We start from the raw sequence: 18,861 nt of genomic DNA, 5'->3' as shown, positions 1-18,861 counted from the left end.
TTTATAATGTAGAATTACAGATGCGTCTAAAAAATCTATCATTTTTGTGTATAGGACTTCAAAGAATCACCATTAAATTTGGAATAGATCTTTAGAAAAAATCAAATCCCATACTCGTATGATAACTTTTCTAGAGATTTATACTAAATTTAATAATGACCTTTTGAAGTTCTATACATAGATGTGCGACGGCGGATCATTACTCACAAAGATTATTTATTCTAAAAAATTAAGATTATTTATTCTAAAAAATTAGGATCAAAATCCATGGGCGCATATCTAGATATGAGTATGCCCACTCGTAAAAAACGTGTCCACTAAACATCTAAAAAATATGGGATCTTATCGGCATTGAAGCAAAAGTGAGGGGCTCCTGCTAATTTTCTGAAAACAAATAATTAAGGATTTTGACCGAGGGCGCTGATAAAGAGCTTTTTTTCCCCTAAAGAGCGACCACGCCGAAGAAAGAGGGAGGGGGAGATGATGATCATGCTTTCTAGGGTTAGGGTTTCATTCTCTCATCTGCATTTTCAGGTAAGTGGAAGAAGAAGATCAAGGAGTGATCAAGGCCCTTTTCGCTGGTAATTTCTCTCTCCAGAATTTGTCATCAATCAGCATTCTTACTGTGTCTTCATGGATCAGAATGTTGCGCGATTCCTCCTTTTCTTATTTGGGGAATCTACTGGGTTTTATTGCCTCATTTTCTTTGGGTTTTATCTGTTTTGATCTCTGATTTATCTAGTTTCTTTACAATTATGTGGCAATTGATGGGGAGCTTGAAAACTCTCTTTATAAATGGAAAAAGCCCAAATAATGGTTATAGGATCTCAAAAAAAAAATGCCAAAAGAAAATTCTTAATAAATGGAAAAGGCCCATATAATGGTTATAGGATCTCAAAAAAAAAATGGCAAAAGAAAATTCTTAATAAGGGAACTTGCCGCCTAGAATACGTGGTGCAGTTGTTGGGGTTCTATTTATCTCGGGATCACATGATTCTGAAATTCCTTTACAATGAGCCATATTTGGTAACTTGATGAGTTTTCCTTGTTTCAATATAGGTGACTTCATTGTTATGAGATTCCATTCAAAATAGATGGTACTTTTTTGGTTCTATGGTGCTATGTTCATTCATTATAGATCAGGAGAATGCATAATTTCGCCTCATCCTGGGCTGTTAAGGAATTAGATTTTTTTCTCTATATTTTCTATGCAAGAATAATTTTATTGACTATTTTTGCAAACACACACACATTGACACACATAGACGAAGAGATAGATATAAAGCAAATTTGATTGATCAGATATAACGAGTGATTTTTGTTAGCTTTTGTGCCAGCTTGCCTGGCAAACGTTTTCCTTTTGCAATGACGATCCTGTTTCCCATGTTTAAATATGTGTTAACTATTAAACATTTGAATCTTAAAAGTAACGAACTGCAATGGATATTTGTGTTGTCCTTGCCTGAATTGAACATTCTTGAGCTTTGTATTTGTTTACCAGTTTATTTGCATTTTAAATTTTTATTTGGAAAATCATGAATTTGTATTTGTTCACGTTTCATCTACACAGAGCTTTAACTGTGGTTCTCTATTCTGAATCCAGCATCCAACTGAGTGATTGATTTGATAAGAAATGTTTCAGATGTTAAATTGAGCTGAATAGGAAGGAAATAGGACTGAGGCCCTTAATTATTGGTTGAAAGAAAAAGGCCATGTGGACCATACTCCTGTGGGAGCATAGTTTACATTTACTCCCTCGGTCCAAAGACTTACTTGGGAGGATTTTTTCAATTTGAAAATTTGGGAACCACCTAAGAATCACTAGATGATTATTCTCAAAAGATAAAATCTTTAATTTGAGTTTTCTAACACTTAGATCGCACCCCTTAAAACTTGGATGGTCTTTATTTGATCTTGAGACGTTATTTTTTCTTGTGCGTAGAGGGTGCAATTAGGAAATTTTTTTTATTGAGTTTAATCTATGGGAAGAGATTATATCCGCAAAATCTGGGATCCTAATATGAATCCTAGGTAGTGTTTTACGTGAGGGAGTAAATAGACAGTATTCTCATCTTTTGGCAAAAAGAGAAAAGAAAAACAGAAAGTAGTTTCTGCAGAATCTGGTCTGCTTGCTAGATGTTATTAATAGAGCCATTCTTTTTGGAGTTATATGTTTACTTAAGACTTGGTTATAATAGTACTAATAATCTGTATGGCCGTTTTTAATGTTCCTTGTATTACTCAGGTAGAGTTTTCAGTCTTATTTCTCGTGGGAGGTGATTTTCTAAAGCCTTTGGATGCATCATGGCCTCTGTGAGTGTTGTCCCTGCAACGGGGTTTAGAGAATTGAGTGGAAGCACCATGGGTGTTGATAAATTACCAGAAGAGATGAATGATATGAAGATAAGGGACGACAAGGTGGATGCCTTTTATTCACTGGGCTTTAAATTTAAGTCCATATTTTGTTTAATGCTAATGCATCATAGGATATGGTTTATTTAGGAAGTGGAAGCAACAGTGGTAGATGGGAATGGAACCGAGACAGGTCACATCATTGTTACCACTATTGGTGGTAGAAATGGTCAGCCCAAGCAGGTATGTCTTCATTGAGGTTCCTCTTTCGTTCTAAGAATCTTGAAAAGTTTAGCTTCCTCCAATTTCTCAGGGAATTGGCAATACATGACTTCTACCAATTTCTTCTTTGAGCAGCAGTTGAAAAACTCATACCACTTGAGTACATAGCTGGTTTTAAAGTAATAAATTGAGATGGTTTTTCTTGTGTTATTTTTTGCTCGCATGGATCCTCTAATGCTTGCTTCTCATCTTTTTTTTTTTCAGACTATAAGCTATATGGCAGAGCGTGTTGTTGGACATGGATCCTTCGGGATTGTGTTCCAGGTTAGGTTTCATCCGTATTTCCATCAATCATGTGTGATTTACTGACAATAATGGTGGTTTCTCCACTTCCTTATAGTTGTTTTACAGGCTATGATGTGGACTTTTGGCTAATTTTCCCACTGCTTATTGCTGTTTCGTAGGCTAAGTGCCTGGAATCTGGTGAAACTGTAGCAATCAAGAAAGTCCTTCAGGATAAGAGGTACAAGAATCGTGAACTGCAAACCATGCGCCTTCTGGATCACCCTAATGTTGTTTCACTGAAACACTGTTTCTTTTCAACAACCGAGAAGGATGAGCTCTATCTCAACTTGGTTCTTGAATATGTTCCTGAGACAGTTCACCGTGTACTTAAGCACTATAGTAGGGTGAACCAACGGATGCCTATGATTTATGTGAAGTTGTATACTTATCAGGTAGGATCATCTGATACTAGTTCTGCTATGACTTTGTTCCTGGGGATTTGTGCTTGTTGGGAAAACCAATAAATCTTTCTATTTGAATGGAGTTACTGGCTTATTCATTCACTGATATGACAATCATGATGTACCATCATGACTGTTAAAGTATCACTTTATTAAGCATAAATTGGGGGTTCTGGAAGTTTGATTCCTTGAAAGCAAATTGCTTTGTTTGTTCTTACCCTTCCCATTAAATGAATTCTAGATGTGAGCCATTTACTGAGATGAACTTTTTGCTACTTTGGTTTCTCTCGGTGGGAAGTCTAACATGTGCTGAAAATTTATGCAGAGTATACTTCTCATTGTTTTGGGAGTGTGTATACTCATCTGTATAAAATGTGAGATATGTATGTGTTTCTATCCTTGTGTGTGATGTTTTATGGTATTGATTGTCTTACAATTGTTTATATGTTCTATAATTTTTTTTGTTAGTACTCAAGCATATACTTGTTAGAGAAGTTTGCATCATGTTTGTTTTGCTCATTTCCTCTTTGAGAAATCTTGATGAAATTGTATTCGGTGGATAGATTGTGTATCATTCTTGTGGATTGCACCAATGAAATCTTGATGAAATTATATTTGGTGGAAAGATTGTGTAACATTCGTGTGGATTACACCAATAACTTGTTGATTATTCTTATTTGGACCGTATCTGCACAATATTCTGCCTTGAAATTTGATTGTTCTTGCTTTCCTTGTTAGCAACCATGTCTTGGTATGGTGGCCTGAAGTACTTTTCTTTTGACATGTGGCAGATTTGTAGGGCACTGGCATATATTCATGGAAGTATAGGTGTGTGTCACAGAGACATCAAGCCTCAAAACCTCCTGGTATGTTGTGCAAGCTTACGTTAGGAATTAGGAGACTTAAATATGTAGAAGTTTATGAAATGAAATGGTGCCTTTTTTCTAAAAATAGAAATTACCTATTATAAAGGAGTTGTTTTGAATTCAATTAAAAGAGTTTAATGTGGATTTTGTTGTGATCCTCACTATACTAAATTCGGCATATGCCTCTATCTCTAGATTTTGGAGAGCTATAAGAAGGGGCCTGGCTGCTTCATCCATTTGTAAAACATTAGTAATTCTCATTTTACTTACCTTATGAGAAATGCTTGTAGACTATATTCCAATAATAATTATAGGATTAGAATTCCGTGTGGCTTTTATGCTTTTCTTTTTGCTTTTGGGAGTCCTTGTACTCGAGAACTGCCATACTGGCAGTAAGAAACTTGTATACACGTGCACAGACTTTATTAGTATTTAGCTGTATTTTGTGTTTTTCACTTTTCTGTTCTATGTGGTAGATATACTTGCATGAGAATTTTGATATTCTAAATGTTGAAGAACCTAATGAAGAATCTCAAGAGAAATTCGTTTTACTTGATCATTTGTATGCACATAGTTTTTTTTTTTTTTTTTTTTTTAAAGAAATCCTTTACTTGCACATTTACTTGTTAAGTAATACTGTTCGAATTCCACATGTGTACAATTTTTAGGAGTTTGTTGTTTTTCATTTCTATTATTTATTTATTTGTTTATTTTTGCAATGTTGGTATTTTTACTTTTCCACTTTATCACATTTTCCCTGTCTCGCTTAGTGACGTTCCTGTTTACAGGTCAACCCTCATACACACCAGCTCAAGCTCTGTGACTTTGGAAGTGCAAAAGTTTTGGTGGGTTTTGCTTGCTGCAGAATCAATTTCCTTGTAACTGCAAAAACTCAAGTTTCTGGTTTTGATGATTTATAAATTCTGATTGGCAGGTGAAAGGGGAGCCAAATATATCATATATTTGTTCTAGATATTATAGAGCTCCGGAACTGATATTTGGAGCCACCGAGTACACCTCAGCGATTGACATCTGGTCAACTGGTTGTGTTTTGGCTGAACTCCTGCTTGGACAGGTGCATTTTTGCTATTGATTTCATTATGCTTATGTCACTGCTTTAAGAATCATATATGACGAAATTTTATGGTTGCATTTATTAACGATGAACTTTGACAGCCTCTCTTTCCTGGTGAAAGTGGTGTAGACCAACTTGTAGAGATTATAAAGGTAATATGATGTTTTCTATATTGTGATTAGTCGAATGCGGTTATCGTAGTTATGATTGTGATGTGCATTCTTGCTATGTCGTTAGCTTCCTCATCCCTTTTATCATCCATGCCTATTTGTACCATTACAGGTTTTAGGCACTCCAACAAGAGAGGAAATCAAATGCATGAATCCGAACTATACAGAGTTCAAATTCCCCCAAATTAAAGCACATCCCTGGCACAAGGTATCACATCTAGCTCTTTCTCTCTAAGAGTCCCCACCGCCCTTGGGACCCCCCTTTTCTGGCACAGTCTATCTCTATCCATTGTCCTCTCTGTCATTGAGAAGTGAAAGATGAGACCATTTACTTTTGACACAAGGAGGTCATATTTATTCTTAGCCATCAAATGTGGAATCAATGGCTAAGGGTGTCCCTTTGATTATGCACAATGTTCAATAGAATTTTTTTCGGACTTTGTGCATTGTTCTTGATGTCCAAATTTCACATCGAAGGGCTAGAGATGATTGTTTCCTTCTTGACCAAAAATAGATGGTCTCATAGTATACATTTCCCCTATATATATATATATATATATATTTTTTTTTTTTTTTCTTTTTTTTTTTCGTTTTTTTTGTTCTCTCATGTTTTTTTTTTTTCTCAAAAATTTTCCTACTAATTTTTCATGTGATTATGTCAAATTCATAATAGATATTCCATAGGCGCATGCCAGCAGAGGCAGTAGACCTTGTCTCTAGGCTCCTCCAATACTCCCCAAATTTACGCTGCTCAGCTGTAAGTTTTATCTCCTCTGGGAACTACAAGATCAAATATTAATAGATTTCTATTCTATTCTTTCACACATTTGTTTTTCTCAATGGCCCTATTATATCAATCTTTCTGATCTCATTTTAATGCTTTCCTTTAAAACGGAGTACAGTTAGATGCATGCGTTCATCCATTTTTTGATGAGCTCCGAGATCCTAATACTCGTTTGCCTAATGGGCGGCCGCTTCCCCCTCTTTTTAACTTCAAGCCACAAGGTATGTTAATCAAATTCTAATATCTTTCTTATTTTTTATTTTATTTTCTCCCATAGCTGTTAATTCATAGACAATAATAATGATTATGGCACTAAGAACACTGCTATTGATGGTGCTAACGGTGATTCTGTGTGGTGATGATAATGCTGATGATGGTGATTGCAACAATGTCGTATCAGAGTTGAAGGGGGTGCCTTCGGAAATCCTGGTCAGGTTGATTCCAGAGCATGCGAGAAAGCAATGTTCCTTCCTCGGTTTGTGATTTTTGGCTTATTTATGTCCCACGTTAGCGAATAGGGGGAGATGGATTTAGGTGGGGGAGAACGCAGGACCACCTTCTTCATTACACAATGTTTGAATAGGGTGATGGAAATTATTGCTTGTAAACTTTTTTCTCTTTGTTTTTCTTTTTTACTATCTATGTTTGAGAGGCAGATTGAACATGGGTCTGCCAGTTGTCTTGGAACCACACTATGTAATATTACAGAGATGAGAAAAGGATGGTATGGTTGGATTCTACTTTAGGGGATCTGGTTAGGAAGGAGTATGGATGTTACAACAGAGGAGTAAGAAAAGAACATGCACGACTGGTTAGCTGGTGAGAAAGAACAGGAAAATTTTAGTTAAGCCATTAGAGCAGATCTGAAACTTGTAATGGATACAAATAGCATATGATTTCGAGAAGAAAATGTGCTTCTTCATGTCAGGTTGGATCTTCCCTCTCTCTTGAGGTATTTACTATTCATTTGTTTTGCATTTTTCTTTTAGTGAACTCCTGCCTTAAGCAGGCAGGAAGCTAGCTGAGGCTTTTATGGTCATAATTGTGCAATCTCTCACTTAGTTTCAACATGTGAAGCGTTAAGATTTGCTGTGTGTGTGTGTGCACTCACGTGTGTGCATGTATGAGTGCACATTTGTGCGTTTGTGTGCATCGAGTTTCGAAGGAATAGTTGCTTGGACATAAACAGACAAAAACACCTGACAAATAGATAACTGTGCTCAATATGTTCCTGGAGGTGCGAGATGCAGAAACTCTCTTCAAGGTATTCAACATCCCTACTTTATTTTTTTGGAGTAATTAAATATACATTTAGGTAACAATTTAGCCCCAGTAGGAGCATTGCCATTTTATTTAGTTCTACATGAACACTGAACTGATTTTCTTGAGCGGATGCTGCTAATCAAACTTGAATGGTGAAGAGATGGTTCTTAAGAAGTTCAACTTAGAGAGATTGTAAATAGTAGGTGCATGAGTCCAACATTGAAAATGATGAAGAGAATGGAAATTGGAAAGAAGCTCCAACACCAAGGGCATTTGTTGTTAGTCAGTATCTTGAAAGCACCTTCTCCCTAGGAAGCAGGATGTTCTAACTCCTAGTACTAGAAAATATTGTGTTTGGTACCGGTTTTCAATCACGCCCAACAGCTGAAATGCATCAATACTCATCTCAGCCTCAAACAAGCCCATATTTGACATGGCAGCTGCAGCAGAAATCTACACACTTGAGCCAAAGACTACGAATCAACATTTTAGCTTCATCACTCCATTCATTCATTGCCATATTCACCCAAAATAAATAAATAGATAAATAAATAACTTTAAAAATAATCAAAATGAAAAAGTAAGGATTAAACCACTGTGAAGCCCAGAGGTGTACCAATAAGATCCAAGTTCCTTTCAGAAAAATACAAGCTTTTTCTTAAAAAATCATGCCTGTAGAATTTTACACGAAAAAAGAAAAAGAAAAATACATACATTAATTTATCAGATTTAGGATTTGAAATATTTTTTGGGATTTGGGTTCGACAAGTTATGCCCCCCTGTGCAATAGCATAGGTTCTTGAAGGTATTGGAAGATTGTTTTTCCAACACAATGAGAACAGGCATCTGCCAATTTGATCACACAAGCCCAAGCTCTTGAAGGTACGATCTTTTTCGAAAAGGAAAATTAATGCACAAAAGAAAACAGTGGCACAGGTTCGTCCTCCATTTGCTTTTGCAAATGCTTTGCATGGAGGGAGGGGGAAGAGAATACAGGAGCCTAATTTTCGAGGTGTGAGAGAGAGAGGCGCCCAAACATAAAAGAAGTGCGTGTTTTCAGTTTCAGGCCAAAACCCTAAAATGTCTTCACCCAACAACAGAAAAATGACTTCCAATTTCACACAAAAACCCTAGAAAGTCCTCACGCGACAATAGAATCAACTACTAATCACCAATTTTAGGCCAAAACTCTAGAAATCCTAACCCCAGAAACACAAAAGCAAGCTGCCAATCCTCAACCGCCAGAGAAAAACAGAGAAATGTCAGCTATAGACTAGCCATACTTTGGCTGGTAAAGAGGCAGCCCTCAAGAGCAGGTTAGGGGAAGAGCTCATGCATCTTGTTCTAGCTCACATTTCCCTGCAAAGCTATCTAAACTTGGGTCAACCTGCAATGATTTTTGCAATCTCAATGGTGACTAAGTTTCGAGTGGGATGGGTGGTTCATCACTGTCCTTATCTGGTTAGCTCTTCTCTCTATCTCTCTAACTGGTATAAAGCATATATGGATGCAAATGGGTGGTTCATCTAAAAACAATTGAAAGTAACAGTCCAAATGTTTTTTTAATAGAATTAATATTTTTACTTTTCAAAATGTATTTATTTTTCATATTCATGATCTCCATATTAGAGATTCCATGTCCTTAAAAATTAGGTCAAAAAATCCATCTCAAAAATAGATTTTTAAGAGGTGACTCATTTCTACATGGACTCATAGAAACTGTCTATTATGTAATAGGAACAAGTGTTATAACATAGAAGTACGCCAAACAAATGAGAAGATACCATAGTTGTTTCAAAACACACAAAATACTAACAACTCCTTGATGCCTTTCAGTGGTCCCAAATTGTGTAATCTGCTACAATAACTAGCAAAATTAGCACAGGAATATAGACCTTTTGAAGTGAAAATAGCAAATTCTACTTATAAGTACAAGCCAACAAAGGAATTCAAATACATGCTTAAGCTGGGTGCCAACCCTATGTCTAGGTAAAACTGCAATATTTTATCCTCTCTTAGCATATAATCGCACCAGCAGCAGCATCATCATGAGTGTAGAGTATCATTTAAGGCCTTTATTTTTTTCTTGAAGTCGTGATTTTTTATTTTTAATTTTCCCTAAAGAGTCAAATACTCATACAAAGTGGAGGAGAAAATACATAATCAACAACAAAATAGGGTATCATTGATGTAATACAAACCCCCAACATTAGAGGACTCCTTTATCTTGAGACCCTCGTGGAAATTTGCGGCTTCAAGTAGATAACTTCAATCAAATGACTCAAAATTATAGCCAATTACTTTGAACAAGAGTAAAAACAACTTGAAGACAAGATAAGCTCCCCACTAACACATTGTAAATTCTTCTCTTTTGTCTTTGCCACTAACCACTCATACTCCTGCCATGATCTCGCAGTACAAGCCTTTGTAATGATACATTCCATGGTACAAAATAGATTAGATGATCTATTTCAATTTGACACTCAAAATAGATAATTAAATTGGAAACAAAAGATAATGAGGTATTGAAGCATATAGTTAAATTGCCGATCCAAATATGAAAAGATGAAAAGAAGTCGCATGTTTAGGAATAGCATATAGGCCTGGGTAATTAGGGTAGCAGAGTATCGTTATATTACGTCTAGGGTTTCATTTCTACCGCTTGCCACCATAGTCTTGAATCAACCACATAAGGATCTCGAAAGGAGGCCCTTTCGTCTATGATGCTATATTCATCATCATCATCTTACTGTCTCCATCATTGCTATCATCTCCAACCGTACCGTGATCATCATTAGTTGCTTCTGGTTAATATCTTTGTCATCTAAGTTCTTTTTGAAATGTTTTAAGGCTCGTGCGATTGCATGCAACTGCAGCACATAACTCCATATTGGGGATGGATTTGGGACCCATTTTTGATAAAAGATTTTCATGGCCAATATGGATTTGGGACCCTTATTTGATAAAAGATTTTCATGGGGAATAATGTGCCACATGATGTGTTGGGGATTGGAACTTACCAGCTCAATTTTTAAAGCAACCAAACACTTATTTTTCATGACATCCTTTATGCTAATAGGATTCAGAGTTCGCATGCTTTATCATGTTTTGGACCATAAAATTATTTGTATCCTGAAGGATGGTTTTCAATGTTTTGGTGGCACTGACTTGTTTATCTTCGATGTTGATGTTCTGTTTTTCTGTGGCTTACTCGACTGTAGAGAGATATGTTGGTAAGTAGTGTTTTTTCTTTTTCTATGAGCCTTTGTTATTCATTTTTTATTTCTTTATTTAGAATCAAGGTTTAAAAAATTGGTGACCTGAGTTGGAATTGGGCAATCCGGATCGAGAATCGCCTAGGACGCTCCGGATTGGGCTAAAAAATGGGATTCGAGCGGTTCCAAATAGTAGCATCGCCGATTTTTTCACGGAACCACCAATTCCGACAATTTTTCACCGAGTCCGACAGATTTTTCACCGATTCCGACCGATTCTTCATCTAGTCAAGCAAACAAACAGGATGAACAGTTTTTTCTTGAATTACTTTTTAAAAAAAATTGAAAGAAATAACTGATTCAGCCGATTCTTTTGATCAGATCAACCGATTCCCCCGGTCCGACACGAGTATTGGTGTGACCGATTCTATTTATCGATCCGTTTTTTTAAACCTTGTCTAAAATATTTATCCAATGGAAAATATAAGTCATTTTAGGTTGTAATTTGATTTCTATGGCACGAGGCTGAGCTATAGGGTTCCACTATTGTGTCATTTACATGGTTTTGTTCTAATTTATGTTATTGACACTATTGCGGTTGATTTCACTTTAGGGTTTCCATGGAGGTGGGTGCTTTATGCTGGATTTCTTTTCAATATTTAGGAATTATTTGTTCGCATGCTTTATTATGTGGTACTCTTTATCTTGAACCATTAGCTTTTCATTTTATCCTTTCCATTCAAAGAAGATGCATCCCATTGAATGTCCCATTTTTTAGATTGAGTTTATCTATTTTCCAAATATGAGAAATCGAGTTGTACTTATTCTCATTCTCCTTGTAATTAATTCGATATCTGTTGAATTGGGTCCATTCTCATCTCATTTCATGTGAGTGTTTAAAACCGGTCCAATAGTAGAGGTATTATACCAAGAGGAAAAACTTAAAAAATAAAAAAAGGCCGTTTGTGTGCACCTCCACATCAATTGTGCACATATTTGGATCTCCCCGTAATTACAATATTCTAAAATTGTACGGACGTAAAAAAAAAATTGTAAAACCACCCAAACTCAAGCGGCACTCCCAGTCCACAGCCGGTCCAACTCGAACCATGAAAACCGGCCAAGACCTAATTTTTGAAGCAATGTAACATGGTTTGATGTGCGCGTGAAGCTTTTGAAGCCATATAACATAGTTTGATTTGCATCCGAAGCTTTTCTTATATTAGAAATGGGATTGAGGTTAGCACCACCTGTAACTCAACTATTAGTCTTGGTTTTCATTCCTACTAATGCTAGCATTTTTGAAAAACTACTAATGATTTTAAAAATTGTTAACCCACTACTAAAAGTTAACGTTAAAAAAAAAAAAAAAACCCTCCCTTATGTTCTTTTCTACACTTCGAGCATGTAGGAATACCAAAGGATTGTTTCTATTTTTAGGGCAGACAATGGGCCGGGCTTGGCCCTAGTCCTAAAAACAATACATCTCGTGACATATTATCTAGATCATCCATTTTCAAGATTTTCGAGTGCTCATAGATTTGTTAGATTTGCGCCATTTTTGGATGTTTCAATTTCATTATGGGGGTGAAAAATAGACTTTTTGACCATGATAAGAGTTTTACATCGAAAATATATCTTTTAATGAGATTTTGAGGTGCACCTTACCGTGGATTGTTTAAGATTGACGCTTTAGACAAACCTCAACCTAGTTTAATTAACCAAATACATCTATGTTTTGGAGTTGGATCTCTTAGCCAAGTAATTAGCGTGTGTAATTCGGACAAAATTTGATGTATAATTGATCTCATATAGCATTTGGTAAGCATGGTATGCTTTTCCATTAAAAGGATTAATCTATTTTTCCTTTCTAAAAGGCTATGGAGTCGACCTTTATTTGCTTTTACTTATCGATGAACAGGAAAAAAGGAAGTATGGTATGCTATGTCACAAAAGATAAGATTCCAAATTTCTAATTTAAAATGGTATACCTAAATTCCAAACAATTTTTTTCACCCACATCCTTCCTTTGGAAAAGGTTAAAATAAAAAAAAAGTAAAGCAGTGTCTCAAATCTCACCAAAAATTGTAATTCCGGAGTCATTGAGCATCTCGATCTTGACCATTATGAATATGAAAAAAAAAAATAGGATTTCAAGCCTTAGAAAAAGTGTATATTGCTACACATTATCTAGACCGTCCATTTTCACAACTTCATATAACTACAAGATTTGCACCATTTTTTGAGCTATAATTTTCAATAATAAGTAGTAGAAATATATTTTAGAGCCATCATGGGGGTTTCCATACTCGATTTTTTTCCCTCAAGATGAGGATTTCCATTTTTTCTATATAGCCTAGACCTTGTAGAAACCACAAGCTAAGAAAAAACGAAATAATATACAATGAGATCATTTATCTTTAATACAAAGTGGTCACAATTAAGCTTAACCATAGGATATGAAGTTAGATGGCTGCATTTATTGCATTCACCAAGTTCAAACTTCAAAGGAAATTTTTCGAACTTTATGACACACCCAAACTATCATATTTCACATGGGATGGTTGTACATAATTGTCATCAACTTGTATAAAAAGTAAATGATCTCATTGTATACAATCCCACGAAAAAATAGTACTTTGCTTTCATCATTTATTGTCAAAACAAGGTTTTTTTTAGTCAATTACATCCTTGAGTTATTTTGGTCTACTTTTATCCATGCCAAAAGGTTTCGTGCTCTAATGGGATCATACTGTCACTTACTCCCTTGGGTCAAACTCAATGTAGGAGTATTTTTAGGATCCCAAATTTTGGATATGTGAACTCAACAACTTAGAGATTTGCCTTTTAAAAGAAAAAAGAAAGAGAAAAAGAAAAAGAAAAATAATCCAATCACCTTTTGTATGTTCCTGAAAAAGATAACATCGCATCGCAAGATTAAATAGAGAACATCCAATTTTTCAAGGATGAGAAATATTAATAAAAGGAAAACTTTTATTTTTAAGTAACAATAATTTTCATTTTGGAAAAACCCTATCAAGTAGGTCTTTAACCATAATATCATCCTAATGGTGCATAGTATATTTGCTCAAACCGACCGCACAAGTTAAGGTAGAAAGTCGCTAAGGAGCAAATTTTTTTGGAGGTTTGAATAATACATAGATTTTGCTTTGAGCTTTTTCTTGCATTAGTTCAGGTCTTCATAATTTAGTATTTAAATAAAATTAATCTGGATAATGAATTATTTATTATTTGGTAGTATCCATCATAAAGTTATTTGAGATGAACTTATAAGTAGTTTTACATATGGGATTGTATAGTATGAGATCATTTATTTTTGGTACTAGAAAGTCACAATTACTTTTAGCTATTGGATGTGAAGTCCAATAAATGAAAGTGACTTATAACATTTAAGAAATTTTAATTTAGACTTTATACCCAAACATTGACACATATTCAACCACCCAATTTCAAATCTAAGGGTCAATGATGATTGTGACTTCCTTATATCATTGTATACATTTCCTTTGTATATAAGCTTATCTTTTCTAAATATTATTTTTACTTCATTTTAAGCAATGAGTTATGTTAGGTGCTCACACTTTGGAGTAATTTATCATTGTACTCAATAAAGTTTGAATACTTATATATCTTTGTTTTGTATATGGAACATTTTTTAAAAAAGATATTTTTGGTCATTAGGAGCGGTATGATGGCATTCACATGAAGTGTGACATCACCCATATGGAGCCAATTAGTGGCATTCAATGCTCTATGTGGGTGATGTTACATCCCTCTTAATGACCAAAAATACCATTATTAAAAAAAACCTCAATGTACAAAACAAACGCATATAAGTGTCCAAATTTCGTTGAATATAATGATAAATTATTCTATAATGTGAGCACCATAACATAACCTGTAATAAGATAAAATAAGTGAAAAAGAAATATATACAATGAAGCCATTTATTTTTATACAAGGAGGTCACAATCATTAATGGCTATTGGATGTGAATTTGGGTAGTTGAAGATGTATCATTGATTGAGCATAAAATCCAAAATGGTATTTCTCTAAATGACACACACCAATCTATTGAATTTCACATTCAATAGCTAAAAATGATTGTAACCTCAGTGTACCAATAACAAATGTTCGTACGCAATCCTTAAATAAAAATTGGATTTAGTTAGTTTATGGGCTTAATACTTGCACATATGCATTGTCTAGCAGGTGAAGAAGTGAACCAATCATGGATACACATGCATTGTGTAGAACTGTAAATAGCGTAGATGAGACCCAGTCATCAATGGTAGGAAAGAGTTGATCAACGTTGTCCAATTAAATGGATGATGCGGCCGAGTCCGTATTAGAGTATGTACAGCCTTGACACATTATCACTTTGAAGCAGTGTTTAAAAAAACGCCGAGTTGAACCGGACTCGCCCAATTCGACTCGAAAATTGCCATAGACGGATCGAATCGGCGAAAAAAAAGGGAATCGTCCGGTTCTAGAGAGAACCGTACGATTCTGTACAGTGACTCGCCGGTTCGGAATCAGCGAGTCCGTACATTGAATCGGTAAGTCCTGTACGGAATTTTTTTTTTTTTTTTTTTTGTAATCCATGATAGATTTTTTTGTAATACTTGATCGATTTTTTTTTTAATCCATGATCGAATTGTTTTTTTTTTTTTTGTAATCCATGATCGAATTTTTTGTTTTTTTTTTGTATTCCATTATAGAATTTTTTGTAATCCATGATCGAATTTTTTGTAATCCATGCTCGAAATGTTTGTTTTTTTTTCTTGTAATCCATGATCGAATTTTTTGTTTTTTTTTGTAACCCATGATAGAATTTTTTGTAATCCATGATCGAATGTTTTGTAATACATGATCGAAATGTTTGTTTTTTTTTTGTAATCCATGATCGAAATGTTTGTTTTTTTTTTTGTAATCCATGATCGAATTTTTTGTTTTTTGCTTTTTTTGTAACCCATGATAGAGTTTTTTGTAATCCATGATTGAATTTTTTGTAATCTATGATCGAATTGTTTTTTTTTTTTTTTGTAATCCACGATTGAATTTTTTGTTTGTTTTTTTTTGTAATCCATGATCGAATTTTATGTAATCCATGATCGAATTTTTTGTAATCCATGATTGAATTTTTTGAAAATTTGTGATTTTTTTTTTTTAATCCATGATCGAATTTTTTTTTGTAATCCATGATAGAATTTTTTGAAAATTTGTGATTTTTTTTTTTAATCCACGATCGAATTTTTTTTTGTAATCCATGATAGAATTTTTTGAAAATTTGTGATTTTTTTTTTTTAATCCATGATCGATTTTTTTGAAAATTTGTTATTTTTTTTTTAATCCATATTATTCAAAGAGAAAATGAGAGTGATGATGATTATGAGGCCACCCTATCCCAGCCATATTATTCACATATCGAGTCCCAACAGCAACAGTGTAGGGGTGAGCACGACAGTGCAGGTGAGCATGAAGGATGGACAATCTTCGGGGATTTTAGATTGGGAACACAACAAAACACTAACACTCAGGGATTTAGGAATAGTCAGACGCCTGCTAATATCGATGATTCGTTTTTAGATCGAATCAATGAATTGTTAGACGAATTCAATCAATGGCACCAGCGTGACCAAGAAGAACAATAACGTCGTCTATCATTTTATTTTTAGATCATATGTTACTAATTTTATGCTTTATTGTAGTCCATGTATGTTGATATACTTATTCCATGATAATTATATGTTTATCCTTTTGTGTGATGTAAATTAAATGCTGAATGGCGGTTCATACAGGGAAAGAACATATCAATATTCGCATATTCCTTCAAAAACATGAAAATTCTTAATGAAGTACCCTAACTTCTTATTGAATTCTTAAAAAACAATTTTTTCGGATTTTTTTTAAGCTTTATTATGACCGATTCACCCGATTTTCTATCCGGATCGCCGATTCGCCGATCCGGATCGGTTTTTTGGAAGCCCGATCCGGGTCACCGATCCGTTTTTTAAACCATTGCTTTGAAGTAAAAACGAAAGGGGTGCGGTTTCTATAAGATCTAGGATTTATGAGAAAACGTAAAGCCTTATCTCAAAACTTCATTACGAAAACACTTTGGGAATAGAAAATCCCTATGATGGCTTTAAAATTTAGCCTTACTAATGATAAAATTTGTAACTAAAAAGAGTGCGGATCTCATCTATGGATATGTAGAAAAAAAAAACCATTTAGATACCGTATTAGAATATATACTTTTTTTAAGGTTTGAAATCTTAATTTTTTTCATATTTATTATGATCATCAATTTGAAGGTTTTTCAACTACAGAACTACTTTTTTCCGTAAGTCGTAGACCTTATTTTAACCTTTTTCTTACGCTAACATTCATGTAGCCCTTTTTGGCAAAATATTCTAAATAATTCAGCACTAGGCTGCATATTGGGCTTAGAGGCTGTGACCGGGCGGGCTGGAAAAAATCGAGGCCGGGGCCACAAAATTGGCCAAGGTCCAGGCCTTGGCAGAGCCATTTTTGTCCGAGAGACAGGCGGGAAGGCCGGGCAAGGGACGGTGTGGCTAGTTTTCTCTCTCTCTCATTGTTTTTGTTTTTTTGTTTTTTTTTTTTTTTAGGCCTAATCGAGCCCAAACAGGTCTAGAGGCGGGCCTTTGTGAACCGGGCCCTAACCACATAATTCCCTAACACATATTCTATCTTGTCCAAGCGAAAGACAATGCATGCGATCCACACGTCTTCCCTTTGTTCATGGCTCAAATCCATGCAGAGTCTCTGTGGCTGTAAAACTCTCCCAGGATCTACCCTGCACATATCATACACGGCTGTAAAACTCTCCTACTCATTTTCTACCTGCTAAAACTCTCTCTCTTTCTCTCTCTACAAGTCTTGTAGGGCTGAAATTTTATTTGGGGCATGAAGTCCCGTGACTCTCAAAAAGTTGCTTTCCATGTCTTTCACTTTTCCACAACACAATCATCAGAAGCATATGAACAACCCGTGAATCAAAATAAATTCATTTGTCCATTACTCCCCTCTCCCAAACCACAAATTACGTCTAACAAATCATATCATTAATATTCACATTAATGCAAACAGTCAGTAATACCACAAGATATATTCACGTGAAGCTCAACAAATTCAGTCTCTGCAATTCAGTTAATTGTTTTTTCACACATTTTATTGGTTGGTTTGGAGGAGCCAAGCCATAAAATTGGGTCATGTGATATGTTGGAACTATAAACGTGGGGGGTGAGAGCAACTCAGTTATGCTGTTTTTTTGTGGAGAAAATGATGAAAACCTAAATGGATTTTTTTATTATTCTGTGTATACATATGCAGGTATAGAGAGAGAAAGTGGCCCAAACTTTCTTTCCATTATTTTCCTTTTTCTGGTGCAATAAGCGACCTATTCATAGGATACAGCAGCGTCTGAGTCTAAATACAGCAGTGTCTGAGTCTGACATGAGTAGACTGCGCGATTTGATATTCAGATATATAATTTGTTCTGTCATCATACTTCGAGAGAGAGAGAGAGAGAGAGGGAACGTTTTATACACGGCACACAAAAAAATGGGCAAATTATAGATACTCACTCATTTGTAGTTTCTAAACACTTTCATTTCAACACTTTTGATACCATACTATTAACTTTAATATCATCGTTTTTTATCACCACCCCCAACACTTGTGAGTAATGTATCAATGTTAATTCTTATGCAATGGTCGGTCTAACACTTGGAGTATCTGATTTGTAAGGTAGAGGCTAGTCTGACATAGTGGCACACTGATTTCAATTATAAAACTAAAGTTGGTCCGGCCCTTCATATACAAGACCAGCAGCCTCATCAGTAAAACAAAAGCCAATCCGACACTTAAAGTGCCCGACCAACTTCAATGTAAAATACTCAGGTGTAGGTCATATTCACTGTGGGGGCATTTTCATCCTAAACTACCCTATATTCTTTGGGGATAGCTGCAAAAAAAAAAAAAAAAACAGAGAGTTAGTAGTGTGATTAAAGAAATAATGGAGGAGGGCCTATATGCAGAAAATGTGGTCCAAGGGGGAGCAAGAGCATGACTGAAACGGTTGATGCCTTGCACTATCAAGTAACTTGTACTATAGGGAGAGA

General features: G+C 35.1%; 1 protein-coding gene across 1 annotated transcript; it reads left to right on the top strand.

The window, feature by feature from the left end:
• Window positions 1-455: 455 nt before the first annotated feature.
• LOC18431394 (shaggy-related kinase 11) lies at window positions 456-7,142 on the top strand. Its single transcript, XM_006841519.4, has 13 exons — window positions 456-581; window positions 2,246-2,418; window positions 2,503-2,595; window positions 2,839-2,898; window positions 3,039-3,311; window positions 4,112-4,186; window positions 4,975-5,031; window positions 5,121-5,261; window positions 5,363-5,413; window positions 5,544-5,639; window positions 6,105-6,188; window positions 6,334-6,436; window positions 6,616-7,142. Exons 2-13 carry the CDS (start codon window positions 2,305-2,307, stop codon window positions 6,696-6,698), a joined length of 1,230 nt encoding a protein of 409 aa, XP_006841582.1. The 5' UTR covers window positions 456-581; window positions 2,246-2,304; the 3' UTR covers window positions 6,699-7,142.
• The last annotated feature ends 11,719 nt before the right edge of the window (window positions 7,143-18,861 follow it).

This window comes from Amborella trichopoda, chromosome 2, assembly GCF_054954075.1.
Source record: "Amborella trichopoda isolate Santa Cruz 75 chromosome 2, AtrichopodaSantaCruz75HAP2 v2.0, whole genome shotgun sequence".
Lineage (NCBI taxonomy): Eukaryota > Viridiplantae > Streptophyta > Magnoliopsida > Amborellales > Amborellaceae > Amborella > Amborella trichopoda.
This window is presented reverse-complemented; position numbering and strand designations above follow the sequence as displayed.

Bases quoted from the DNA above. Each gene is read 5' to 3' on its own strand.
- LOC18431394 (XM_006841519.4), top strand. From the start codon at position 2,305: ATGGCCTCTGTGAGTGTTGTCCCTGCAACGGGGTTTAGAGAATTGAGT. The intron at 2,596-2,838 runs GTATGTCTTCAT...TTTTTTTTTCAG, and splicing joins GAAATGGTCAGCCCAAGCAG to ACTATAAGCTATATGGCAGA. The intron at 6,437-6,615 runs GTATGTTAATCA...ATGTCGTATCAG, and splicing joins TTTTAACTTCAAGCCACAAG to AGTTGAAGGGGGTGCCTTCG.